This window comes from Lingula anatina, chromosome 3 (assembly GCF_051362555.1).
Source record: "Lingula anatina isolate TDL-2025a chromosome 3, LinAna3.0, whole genome shotgun sequence".
In the NCBI taxonomy this organism is placed as follows: Eukaryota; Metazoa; Brachiopoda; class Lingulata; order Lingulida; family Lingulidae; genus Lingula; species Lingula anatina.
The window spans coordinates 592,897-606,785 of record NC_141769.1 but is presented as its reverse complement, the minus strand read 5'-3'; the positions used below and the strand labels follow the sequence as shown (position 1 = coordinate 606,785).

The following is a 13,889-nucleotide window of genomic DNA, read 5'->3' as shown; positions in this document are numbered from 1 at the left end:
TAAAACACAACAGCAATTTAATCCAAATGTTAATTTCATACCATGGATCATTTGTCACAATACATGTTTTACCTAAAATTGAATATGTAAATTGATAAAATATGAAGTTGACTAAGCTTTGATTATAATTATTTAAAATCACATATTTCTGACCCATTCAATTATCTGAAGAATTTGTGGAACTCACTCTTGCAAGTAAATCCGTCCCCTTCATAACCTTGATCGCAAACACATTTGAGGCCCATGGCTTCAAAGCACTGATCAGTAGGCAATATTTGAGACGTGTTTGAATCAATACACATGGCATTTGTATCACACTTCTCTGGAAATAAATTAAAAAAAGAACAATAGTAAATTGACATCATTCAGCTATTAATCAGCATCATCGTATATCTTGCTTACACAACACAATGTCACCATTTTTATTAAAGAGGAAGTCATCTGATCCCGGTTATAAAACAAGTTTGCTTATGTGTACCTTTAAGGGTATGGTCACCCTTAATTATCATCCAGATACCGAAAAAAGTGTTGTTTCTTGCATCTAATTGTTCAATAATGCATCTATCTTTGTGCTGGTTTAAAACAATAAAAATCCCCTTGGAAATATCAAATATCAGTGTTAATATTTATCGCTGCTATGTATAAGCATAGGTAATTCTAATGTAATCATCAGTTTAACACCGTTCTATTTTGAGCTGAGATAGGAATCGGTGTGAGGCCTAACTTCATCCCTGAAGATTTTATCACGTAAAATGTGCCAAGGTCACCGGATTGTAGCCATCACTTTTGTTTTAATGGTTTCATTTGGGAGTTATGAGCCCTTAAATAAATATTTTCATTAAACAAAGGCAAGGTTTCTGGCAAAAGGTAACAATATCCTTAAGCAGCTAAAACATATCTAACTGGCGTCAGAGTTTGGATTAAACAGTGCCAAATATCGGGGCTGTTGTTTTAATTTTATGCTTTAAACAAATTTTCTGTTTCCCTACCCTTTCATGGGCTTAGGAAATTAAAAATTTATCAATTTATTACAGTCTGCTATTTAATTTATTTTCTGTACATTTTCAATATTAGGATGTTATGAAGTGTCTTATCAATATATATAATATTTTTAAAGCATTAAAATACTAGTAGCTGAGTAAGTCAAATGTCTCTTCCAGGTGTATAGACATACATGCACTTATGCAATCAGTTGACAGTTTATTTGAAGATAAAGATATTTGTATAGAAAGAGAGGTTTATATGGGCAAACAAGAGGGGATAGACAAATAAAGGTCTGAGAACCATGCCTCACTAACAAGTAATATTTCAGATATAAACCTGTAGAGCGTGAGAAGCTAATTTCTGATCCTCCCAGTAATGTGAGGAATTTATAAAACTTACTGATACAAACAACTCCGTCCCCTTCATATCCATGATTGCAAACACATTTGAATCCAAGATCTTCATTGCATTGGTCACTACGCCCTCTTTCACAATTGCCTGTATTAATACATGTGGCATTTGCCCCACACCTCTCTGTAAATAAGATTTTAAAAATGTAAATTGATAATATCGCTCACTTTTAATCATGATATGACTTGCTTTAACATAATATCACTTAATCACTTGAATTATTTAAGTATGTTATCAAACAGGAAGTCTTCTGATACCAGTATGTAGAAACAAGTTTGCTTCTTCATGGTAGATGCATTGCTTGGAGGGTTCAGACGAAGGTTACCTCATGTAGATCAGGTAGTTACCAAGCGTCAACAAATAAACCATTAAACTGGTCATTATGTGTCCTTGGGTATTCTTTGAGCGACTGTACGTAAATCTGACACAAACCATGGAAATTACGTATCAATTGTGTTTTGCACGTTATATGATATAAGTATAAAGGGTTTCATTACAATATGCCTTATTTAAATTTAGATATTTGCATATTCCAGGTCTAAAACATTACATAATTTTTATTACTTGACATTATTTAAGGTTATATCATATTCACACCATTTATTTTACTTTTAGTAAAAGCAATGTCACCAGCCATATTTCGAGTACCATATGCCCCCATTATATATAGTGTAGTTTATTTTCATTTACTTTAAGGTGCGATATATTTTAGTTGTTACCGAGCATCAACAATGGCCAGAGGTGACTTCAGAGATGCTACTGGCTTCATTGTGACAATGCACTTGCTCACAGCTCTCGTCTGGCGAATGATTTGCTGCAGATACATAGGGCTCTGAGGATGGGACAACCATCTTTGAGTCCTGATATTAAACTTACTAATCAACTGTGACATGAATTGGAGTGTGCAATGCAAAGGAGAACCAACCCCATAAAAACGTGGACCAACTCCCCCAACTTGTTTAAGAAGTTTGGGACAAAATCTCACAAAACAGAATTGTTACCCATGTTGAAGGCTTGTCGCGCTGTCTACAGGAGATAATTGCAGTGCGCGGTAGACGCACACGCTGTTAGGCACGTGATCTTTTATGAGCACACCCTAATGCTATTTGTGTGTGAATTTGGTGACATTTGATGGCGTTTTTTCAATTTTATAGACATTTCTTTACATCTGTAGAAGTCACAGTGAAGCAGGGGATTTGAGGGGGTACCTCTTATAAATTTTATTTAATGGTATAAAATATGTATATTTTCACCACTATTTTATTTTTTAACCATTAATCATGTTAGACACGGTATCTGTAATAAAAAGCATTATTTCTAACAATTTACAGCTGTGAGGTGATCATTTGTATATAAAAGTGCATGGGAATGGGGGTGGGACAACCTTTTTGACCAATGTTGTGTGTCGGGCTAGTAAATTTGTGACTGGTATTGTTTTACTTAAAATGTGTGCATTTATGCTCTCAAATCTAAGGTTCGTGTTAGTATATTGCAATAATTGTTCATGACGCCAGTAAAGGGGTTACCACCCTGATGGTTCAGGGGCTTATTAATTAGGCAGCCAAGCTAACAATAGTAAACCAGACCATTTATTATTATAAATCTAAATTCAAAATCCACCGTCTGCACAGGGTGCAACTTCAGTAGGAAGTTCTATAAGTAAAATTATGAAAAAACACAATTAATTAGAAATACTTAGAATTCCGCTTAGAATGTATATTGTATAACTTCATATATGTACAATTTTCTTTTCTAATTTATTTACTAATATTACTATTTTTCCACATATATATATATATATATATATCATTACTGTGCTCAATAAATTATAATTATTATAATGACTTGCAAATAACCAAATAACCTGGGGGGAAAATAATTTATGGAATTGAATATTTCCATCACATTTCATGGGAAATATGTACTTTGGATATATCCCCACTTACATTGTCCACTAAGTAACCCCCATCATTTTCATTATTTAAAATCACATATTTCCAACCATTCAAGTATCTGTTAATTTCATAAAACTTACTTATGCAAGTTACTCCATCTCCTGCATAACCATGATTGCAAACACATTTGTAGCCAGTTTCTACTGGACATTCCCGAGTATGTGATATTTCAGATGTTTCTAGATCAATACACAGGGCATTTGCTCCACATGTCACTGTAAATAAAGTTCCAAAAAGAAAAATGTAAATTGATATAGTTTACTTTTAATCAACATCATTATATGACTTGATTATATAAAATATCACTTAATCGCTTGAAATATGTTAGTTATAGGCCTGGGTGACTGGGTGAGGTCTGTAAAAAAGTGTTATTTCTTTCCGGTGCATTACTGCATGAGAATGGATGAATTCTGTAATGGGCCAATGGCCATTATACATATCAAATGATCTTATTATTTTTGTTCTATCTATTATATTTCCACATTGCTACCTAGCTATTCGCTGCTATCTAGTCCTTAACCAATGCAGATATGTTAAGTCTTCAAGCAGGCAAAGCTTACCTACCTGGCATCAGAGTCTGATTCAAACAATTTTATGCCATATTATAATTATGTTAAGGTCTGTTTTCAGAGCTGTAGCACTTTTAATTTAAATACCTCTAATGGTAAATACATGCATTTATTAGTATACAGTCTTTCTTTATTAAAAAGGTAAAGAAACAGAATCTCAGTACAGGAAGTGACATCAACTCTAACACACAGTTGCACTGAAAAGGAGGCTCACTTACAGTACATTATCTACTATTCCTACCCCATCACTATTTCCATTATTTTAAATCACATATTTCCAACCACTTCAAAAAAAAAAAAAATAAATAAATAAAACTTACTTGTGCAGTTTATTCCGTCTCCTGCATAACCATAATTGCAAACACATTTGTAGCCAGTTTCTACTGGACATTCCTGATGATGCCCCATGTTAGATGTGGCTGGATGAATACACAGGGCATTTGCTCCACATGTCACTGTAGATTAAGTTCCAAAAAGAAAAATATAAATTGACATAGTTCACTTTTCATCAACATCATTATATATGACTTGATTATATAAAATATCACTTAATCATTTGGTCACTTGAAATGTGTTAGTTATGTCATCTGAATGAGGTCTGTAGAAAAACGTTTTATTTCTGGTGGGTCCATTGCCTAGAATAAATGAATTCTAATTTGGACCAACGACCATTATACTTATAGAATTTTAAGAATTTATGACTTTAAAAATTCAGTATCTGTCAAATTCACAATTTCCTCACTAAAAGGATGAACGCCTTTCTGTGTCATTACTAAGCGCATGCATCAACATTAAATAAATGGTACCACACATACATATGTTGTAAATGAAGCACATCAGGAGGGTCAAATGCAATTACTATATTTATTTACTTAACTTCTGTCATTGTTAATTTTTCTGCATTATAACCTGGAACATTTTGCTATTATGTACAGCCCTTATAATGTTACCTAACTCACAATGGTCTCCATGAAAATTAGCAGTACAGTTGCATGCCTGTATGTAACCATGTATATCATCAAATAACACTACACAAGTGCCATTATTAAAGCAGGGGCTAGCGTCACATCTGCCTGAAAAGTAATTTTGTAAAACCAATTACATGTTATACATGCTCTTTCAGTTTACAAAGTTTATATAAATGAAATTTAATTATATTAGTTATTTTAATAATTTCTTCCAAGAAAGCTTTTGTTTACAATTAATATAATTATAAATCCCAGTTTAATTTCTTGCATAACAACCTAGAAATATTTGCTGTTATCTACAGGCTTTAATCAAAGGTTGGCATTCTTTAGCAGGCAAAGCTTACGTATTATGCATCGTCCTCCAAAATAATCTATGGGACACCTGCAAAAGTAGTCTGATTCATTTCCAAATCCAAGTCTAATGCAAGACCCACCATTGAGGCAAGGGTTAGGCTCACATGGGTCTGGATAAGGATTAAACCAAGGTTCTAACCTAGCCTCTGAAATACCAGATATATAATTATATGATGTATATCTATATATGTAATTTTGTTGCTATTTATTATTTTATTTTTTGTACCAAAACTATTACAATTATACCGGTATCTTTATATTTTCACTAGTTCAGTCTGATGTTAAAAGTAATGTATATACATGATATTTTTAAAGATGTTTAAAAGACGTGTAGATTGATTTAGTAACATTTACTAAAGAAATGTTAAATTAAAGGTGGGCTCCATTTGTTAGTGTGTTATTTTAGTTATCTAGATTTTATACAGATTATAGGAAAAAGTCTGTCCTTTAATGTTTTGTTGACCTTTTGGGAAAATCTGTATTTTCTTAAGGATAAATTACAAAGAAAGGTGTGAATTAATAGCAAAACTTTGCTCTATTATCATCCCCGGATGTATTTTACAAATCACAGCTAATGAATTAGTGAAATACAAGTATATCCCATTTGCCACACCTGTAAGTATCATAATATCTGCCTTGATCTAAGACATCCCCTGCACATGCCGTACAAACAAACTGGCAGCTTGGCCAATTAACTTGGTCAATAAACTTGCCCATTATGCTGTTTACAATGCAAAGGCACCATAAAGAATCGGCCCAGCCAACATGGGGTCTGGGCTTTTTATGCATAGGACTAGATTTGGTCCGGGCCTTTGATATATATATACACACACACACACACACACACACACACCGCTCACCCCCCATTTGGAAGGAGGACCCCAGGGGGACCTGTGACATAAGTATGACATAACAGCATGTAATCATCGTGAAGGGGCCTCAGGTGGATCTGTTACGTAATATCATGTAATATTATAAATCATTACATAACCTTATTTACTATTACATAATCAACTCTTAGCATTTAAAGGGGGACCTGTTATGTAAGTGTGACGTAACAACACGTAATCATTTTGTTCAAATAGCCACTATTTCATATTTTTGAAAAACCCGAGAGATGTTCTCCAAGTACGAACCTTAGCTACACAAATGTACGGAGAAGCAAGCGGTTTTCTTGACGTGTTCAAACAGGCAACAGAAAAAACCAAATGGTTATCTACGACCGAACTTTTTTGTTCTGACTTTGTTGTGAAAATGGTTATTCCTTGTTCTTTCAGGTATGCCTGGAATTTTCTATTTGTAAATTCTGTTCTGGCATCTGTTTGTAGGATTGTCGGTTTTTGACCTCCGGCTAAAATATTGCTAAAATCTTGTTTGCTTCTCAAAGTTTAAAGTGACCATATCGTTTAAATTGAGTCGAACCCCAATCAAGTTTCCATCTAACGTGGTGAAAAACTTCCCGACTACATTTTCTTAAGCCAGTCCACACTGGTTTAGTCTTAATGTTGTTGATATGGAGACCTGACATTTTTGAGAAACAATCTAATGTACGGAAAGATTCTGAGAAAGAAGACCTATTACCATCTAATATACCTTGTAAGGGTGGTGTCATCAGCATACTGGGCTATTTTAAATTCGGTGTCACCAAGTTTTATTCCGCAAATATCTTTATTATTCTTTATCATGATTGTGAGAACCTCAGCACAAAGGAGAAAGATATAGGGTGACAAGTGGTCCCCTTGACGACAGCCCTTCAAAATTTCGAAAGAATCTGACAAGTGATTAGCGGTGAAATATTTGTACATGTGAGATTTCAAGGTTCTGTCAAACCGTTCGACGACCGAACTTTTTTGTTCTGACTTTGTTGTGAAAATGGTTATTCCTTGTTCTTTCAGGTATGCCTGGAATTTTCTTTTTGTAAATTCTGTTCTGGCATCTGTTTGTAGGATTGTCGGTTTTTGACCTCCGGCTAAAATATTGCTAAAATCTTGTAGCACGCTATCAGCAGTTTTTGATTTAATGGCCGCGGCCCACGCGTACTTTGAAAATACATCAATCACAGTTAACAAAAATTTCATTCTTTTATTGTACTTTGATAATTTGGTGAGGTCAGCTAAATCGGCTTGCCATTGCTGATCCGTACGACCAACAACAACGCGATTGGTACGGAATCGTTTTCTGATGCCAGCGTGTAGTGTATACGTATCTTGCTTGGCCAAAAACTCCTTAATTTGTTTCAGGCCGATTTTCTTTTATCTTTTCTCGCCACTTCATATAATTTCAATGCTCTTCCAAAACTAGCTGGATTGGAAGGGTCATAATATATTTTCTTTAAGTAACCATCTATCTTACTGTTTCCTGATGGTCTTTTTCTCATGATGACGTTTTTAGTTGTCTGCGTTTTGTTTCACACTACAGAGTAAAGTTTTGATGTAATGCCATATTCTTGTACATGTGCTAGGTTGTTCCTCAGTTTCTTTGTCGCATTCCGTTTCATCTCTTTGGTCATTGACTACATCTGTCTGTCCCTGACAACATGCAACTACACATCTTATTTCGTCGCACTCGATTTTAATGGATGGACTTGCCATAACAGTTCTCGAAGAATGCAAAATGTTAAATAGACACTTATTAAATAATGCCTTTTTTAAAACAGTCTCTGGAGTAAATATTTTTAACCAATCGGATCTACACAAAATCTAATCAGAATAGGGTATACGGCTTAGGCCACGGAGCAGGGTCCACTTCATCAAAGCCTATGTTCAACAGTGTTTTCATTGTACTGGGTGTGTAGTTAGATTTTTTTCTATCGGGACAAACTAATTCGTGTCGTTTTTCGGAGGTCAATGGAACATTTAGTGGGTTCTTGAGTCTCTTGTCAACGTTATTCATGGTACATTGTGGACTGTGGCACTCGTGTTCGACATCAGCTGCATCTTTCAATGGATCCTAGTTTCTAAGGCTTCATTCACATGCAATGTCTATTTTCTAAATTCTATTTTCTATTCGCAGTATGTCTTATGATCACGGTCTTTGCCCTGAATATCCCGCGGCTTAATTACTGGCAGCGCGAGCCAGTTACTTATAGTAATTTATAGTAACTGGCTCGTGCTGCCAGTTATTACGCGGTGGGATATTCAGGGCACAGACCGTGATCATAAGATAGCGCGAATAGAAAATAGATTTTTAGAAAATAGACATTCCATGTGAACAAAGCCTAAGACTGACCCGACAGTTAAAGCAAAGGACCGCTTCGTCTGTATTTGATGCCTCTTGATCCCTGTAAAACCCGCTGATGGCTAGAGGTATGGAGTTGATAAGAAATATACCGAGCCAGTTTAGATAACTGAGTATTCGATCGTCTTCCTTGCAAAAAGGCACTCGAGAATGCAAGGGATGATTTTCGGGAGCACAATCAGTGAATACTTCGCTGTCATCAATTCTTTAACTGCCTGGTGAAATTGTACATTTGTTTAAATATTCTGTTCAGTAACCAATCAGAAACGGGTGTTACCTGAAACTCGCTATTTGATCTTCCTCTTTCGCAAACGGTGGGTTCATCGTCATCAAATGTTAGATACGTTTTGATTTTGATTATAAACGAAATGGTTTTTATTTAGCCATCCATCCAACCACAAGTCAGTAACTATCTAAACCGATCAAAATAAATTAACGTTTTGCAATGAACCAATCAGACAAAGGTCTAATGTCTATATTCTGGTGTTTCTTGATTTCAGACATACCGCAGCCATGGCATACGCCTGTGAACACTGGGGAGAGATGTTTTGTTTGAAAAGGTCTCTATCTCGCCACAAAGGTGTGGCTCATGGCAATAAACACTTGAGCTGCGACATCTGCCACGCGACGTTTTATTGAACTGATCACCTCAACAGACGTCGACTGACGCACAACAAGAACAAACCCTTTGAATGTCCTACTTGTGGAAAGACATTTACAAGTGCAGACAACGCAAAAAATTTTAAATGACCAACACACCGCCTTTTATTTTGTATGGATTCTTCTTAAGAAACAGCAAGACGGGGGTGTTGCAGTACTACCATCCCAGCAGCAACAATCACTGTTTTTTTGAAGAACAGTTCATGATACAAAAGAGCCACCAAACTCGAAATGGGTGGTGGATATGGTCACCAACGCTACCCTTTATGTGACAAAACCTAAAGGTCACCCAATTGGAGCAGGTATACCTTTACCATATCACATTTTGAACAATCTAGATGTGATCGCACTGCAGGGAGATAATCATGGACCGTACAACAATAATTTGTGTATCTTCAGATGTCTCGCCTTGCACAGGGGCTGGCCTGTTCATGGACTTGAAAAAACTACCAAACGGTTGTTTGAAACATATGCAACAGAGACGGGATGTCGAAGTAAAACCCTTAAAGGCGTCCCTCTTCAAAAGCTTAACACACAAGAAGACATCTTTGAGGTGAACATCACAGCCTACGAGTTAGAGGAATGTGAAGATGGCAAAACCATTGCACAGCTTGTCCGTCGATCTATGACCAGGCACAAAGAGACAATGGTAGTAAACCTATACGAGCATCATTTTTCCTACATCAGCGACATGGGTAAATATGCCAGTTCTTTCTGCTGCTCGAAATATGACAAAATGTTTAAGCATAAAGGCGCCCTGCACCGAACAGACCTGTAACGGCACCATGGAGTACTGTTTCCCTGGGAAAGCATACGTGCCACAGCAAACAATCCTCGAGCAACTGGAAGACGAAGGCATTGTTGTCCCCGAGGAAGACTGATTCTACTGATATTGAGCCACATTCGACATCGAGTGCCTGTTGTCTAAACACGAACACCACGAACACGGCCAAAAGCTTCGCTTGGAAAACGAATACCAGTTTCTAAGTGTAAGCGTGTGCAGTAATGTGCCTGGATATGACAAACCCACGTGCATTATCTCCAACAGTCAGCCGGCAATAGCTGTGCAACAGTTCATCGCTGTCTTACAAAACATGAGTCGTGCAGCAGACAAGACAAGATTCAATTCAATAAGTTTGCCTGAGTTTTTGAAAAATTAGACCAAGAAATTGCAAAAGATTTGGAGAGCGAGACTGAGAACACGGACGATGACGATGGTGACGATGACACCGATTGAAAGGGACATTATTTAATTAAACTAAGCTAAAAATTCCGGAAGTATTTGAAAGAATTACCCGTGTTAGGGTTTAATAGCGGGCATGAAAAAGTTGTTTTTTTCCCACTGTTGTTAAATGCGGAAGCGACATGTTTGTGGTAAAATGAAACAACAACTTTATGGTGTTGATGTCTGATAGCCTTAAAATTTTGGATATTTGCAATTACCTAGCTCCGGTTTGTAGTTACTGGCAATTCCTTAGGGTGTTTGAGTGCAAAGAGTCCAAGGGGTTCTTTCTGTACGAATGGATGGCCTCCTTGGATTAACTCGAACACTCCGACATTCCTCCTCGAGAAGCTTTTTATTCCAACTTAAAACAAACCACCATTAGAGAAGAAGATTACGCATTGTGCAAACAAGTTTGGCGGGAGAACAACATGAAAACAATGCGTGATTTTCTTACATGGTATAACAATAAAGATGTTGTTCCAACGTTACAAGCTGTGGGCAAAATGTTTACCTTCAATGAAGAAAGAGGTATTGATATGTTCAAAGATGGCATAAGCGTGCCTGGGTTGACGTTAAAATACCTTTTTCAGAACGTGGGAGATGCCTATTTTACCCTTTTGGACGACAAAAATAGCCACCTGCACTATTTGTATAATACGCCATAGTGGGTGGACCCAGCATAATCTTTCATTGCTACCATGAGTGGAATAAGACCTTTATTACGAAGACAACCATGGAAACGAGTGGACAAGCACCGAAGGTATGCAAAAAATCATTGGTTACGATGCCAATGCTTTATACCTTTGGTGCTTGATACAACCCATGCTCACGGGCACACGTGAGGAATCTAGGTTCAAACGTGAATATTCCCATCATCGTGGTAGGGAAGCTACGATGTGGTTAGACTGGGTTGCCCATTCTGATGGCGTAAACATCAGACATCAATTCAACAACACCAAAAAGCGCGTTGGGTATCGTCCTCGTCTACCGGTTGATGGGTATTGTAAGAACTCGAAGACCATGTACCAGTACCATGGCTGTTATTTTCACGTCCACCATTGCCATCTCACCCAAAGAAATGACTGAACGTTTTTAGAATTTAACGAAACCAAAAAACTCTCAATGGAATCCCTACGAATCCAAACCGGAAAAAAAAGCAGATACAAAAAAAAAAATGTGGGTACAATTTAATAGAAATGTGGGAGTGTGAGTGGAAACGACTTCAACGTGAAAATGTTGACGTCCCCATGTTTGTCAACCGATACAAACTCCCCACGGAAAACAAATTGAGGCTAAAATTTGAAGAAATTGTACAAGCCATTCAAGGTGACGAATTATTTGGATTCATCGAGTGTGACGTAGAAGTACCATCGGATCTACGATCACGATTTTCCGAAATGCCTCCTGTCTTTAAAAATAGCACCATCACCCGAGATGACATTGGGCCTTTTATGAGAAATTTCACCGAAGAGAACAGCATCATGAAAGTTCCGAGACGATCATTGATTGGTAGTTTCTTTGGGGAAAAATCGTTTTGGCCACCCCTCTTTTGAAATGGTATTTGGCACACGGTCTTCGTGTTTTGTGGATCTATCAGGTAGTCGAGTACACGCCGAATGTCTGCTTTGAATATTTTGGTAACACGGTCAGCAAAGCTCGAAGAGAAGTAGACCAAGACAAATCAAAGACTATCATTGCCGACACCATGAAACTCATTGGCAACTCGGGCTACGGTAAGACGGTGACAAACAAAGAAAAACACCGCGACACCGAATACTGTGGAGAATCAAAGGCCTCGTAAAAGTGTGCAATCCTCGCTTTAGGCGCTTAGACCAAACAACTCAAAATACCTACGAAATAGAGTTGAATAAAAAAGTAATAAAATTTGATGTGCCTCTGCATATTGGTGTGATGGTGTATCAGTATACCAAGCTACGGATGTTAGAGTTTTATTACAACTTTATGATGAAATTCGTAGATCCGTCTGATTTCCAATATTGTGAAATGGACACGGATTCGGCATAGATCCACCTGAGGCCCCCTTCGCGATGATTATGTGCTGTTACGTCATACTTATGTCACAGGTCCCCCTGGGGTCCTCCTTCCAAATGGGGGGTGAGCGGTGCACATATACTACTTACATATATATATATATATGTAAGTAGTATATGTGCACCGCTCACCCCTTTACCACATCACATATATATATATATATATGATCATAGCAAGGCATGAGTATGCCCAAAATGGTCTTAATCAGCTCTTTCAGATCACAAATAATTTGACATGGTCTGGGCAGAATCCAGAATGATTTGAAGTTGGCGTGGAGTTAGCTGAAGTCACTGTAGAAATTGTCTTACCGTGAACTGACTCTGCTTTTAAAATTAAACATTACCTCAACCTCCACTGAGTTCTAGTAACCTCCCCTCACTATGGGGGATAACTCACCATTACAACGGGGGAATGTGTGAGGGGAGACATTTCTCCAATTATAGTCCAATAATAGGTTTACTCATTGATTGAAAATGTTAAATCGTTTGTGATCTGAAATTGCAGATAAATTGCAGATAAACACCATCTGAAGCGCAATAGTGACAGTTAGGATTGCAACTGGCTAAAAAGAAATTTGCGATTTAACCAGTTACATACTAAGCATTTTCATTTAGTTTACGATTTAGCTACATCTTACATATAGGGTATTTTATTATTAATATTAATAATAGATTATTAAAATATCCTCTTATATGTGTTGTGACGTCCACACTGTGACAGTTCTTATAGTTCATAACATTAATTTAAATTTACATCACTTTCACAGTAAAACCCTTTTTTACATTTGATATATCATTCATCATATTTTCTCTCCAACTTCACTGAATTAAACAAAACAAAAACTAATATAATTAATTACATTATACATTATGTTTTCCTGATGAGTAATGCAGTATAGACCTTTTATCCGTCAGTTCGGCCCCTTTTTTTTACATGTTTGGCAGAACATTCCGTCAATCTACGTATATATATATATGTATTCTCTGTCAGTCTTGTCCCTCTACTTAATTAGTGAGAGTCTCTCTCTCTCTCTCTCTCTCTCTCTCTCTCTCTCTATATATATATATATATATATATATATATATATATATATATATTCTTTGTCAGACTGGCCCTTTTACTTACCTGACGAGACAATGTGGCGGACCAAGACACACTCCATCAACACCAGAAGAAGAAGCCGCCAGAACAACATTCCCATCACTGATTGGCTGATTTTACACTTAGTACTTTATACTTTATGCTGGAATGAAACAAAATATAGACAAAATATGGACAATTTTTTATGCAACTTTTTTATGCAATATTTTACATCCTCAAATTGGTTGAAAAGGCAGCAAAGCTGTCAAATGTACAGACCAAAAAAAAAAAAAAAAAAAAAAACAGAAAATAAAAGATGAAGAAAATAGGTCATTTTGTCAATTTTGATGCAGAAATAAATAATGCAGTCAATCGACACTGAATTTTAATCATG

General features: G+C 36.6%; 1 protein-coding gene across 1 annotated transcript; it reads right to left on the bottom strand.

Annotated features, from left to right (window-relative positions):
- Positions 1 to 156: 156 nt before the first annotated feature.
- Positions 157 to 13,654, bottom strand: LOC147762759 (uncharacterized). The gene is made up of 5 exons (XM_087009502.1): positions 13,541 to 13,654; positions 4,240 to 4,374; positions 3,431 to 3,565; positions 1,384 to 1,518; positions 157 to 322 (listed from the first exon to the last, which is right to left on the bottom strand). Exons 1-5 carry the CDS (start codon positions 13,614 to 13,616, stop codon positions 162 to 164), a joined length of 642 nt encoding a protein of 213 aa, XP_086865628.1. The 5' UTR covers positions 13,617 to 13,654; the 3' UTR covers positions 157 to 161.
- Between the last annotated feature and the right edge of the window lie 235 nt (positions 13,655 to 13,889).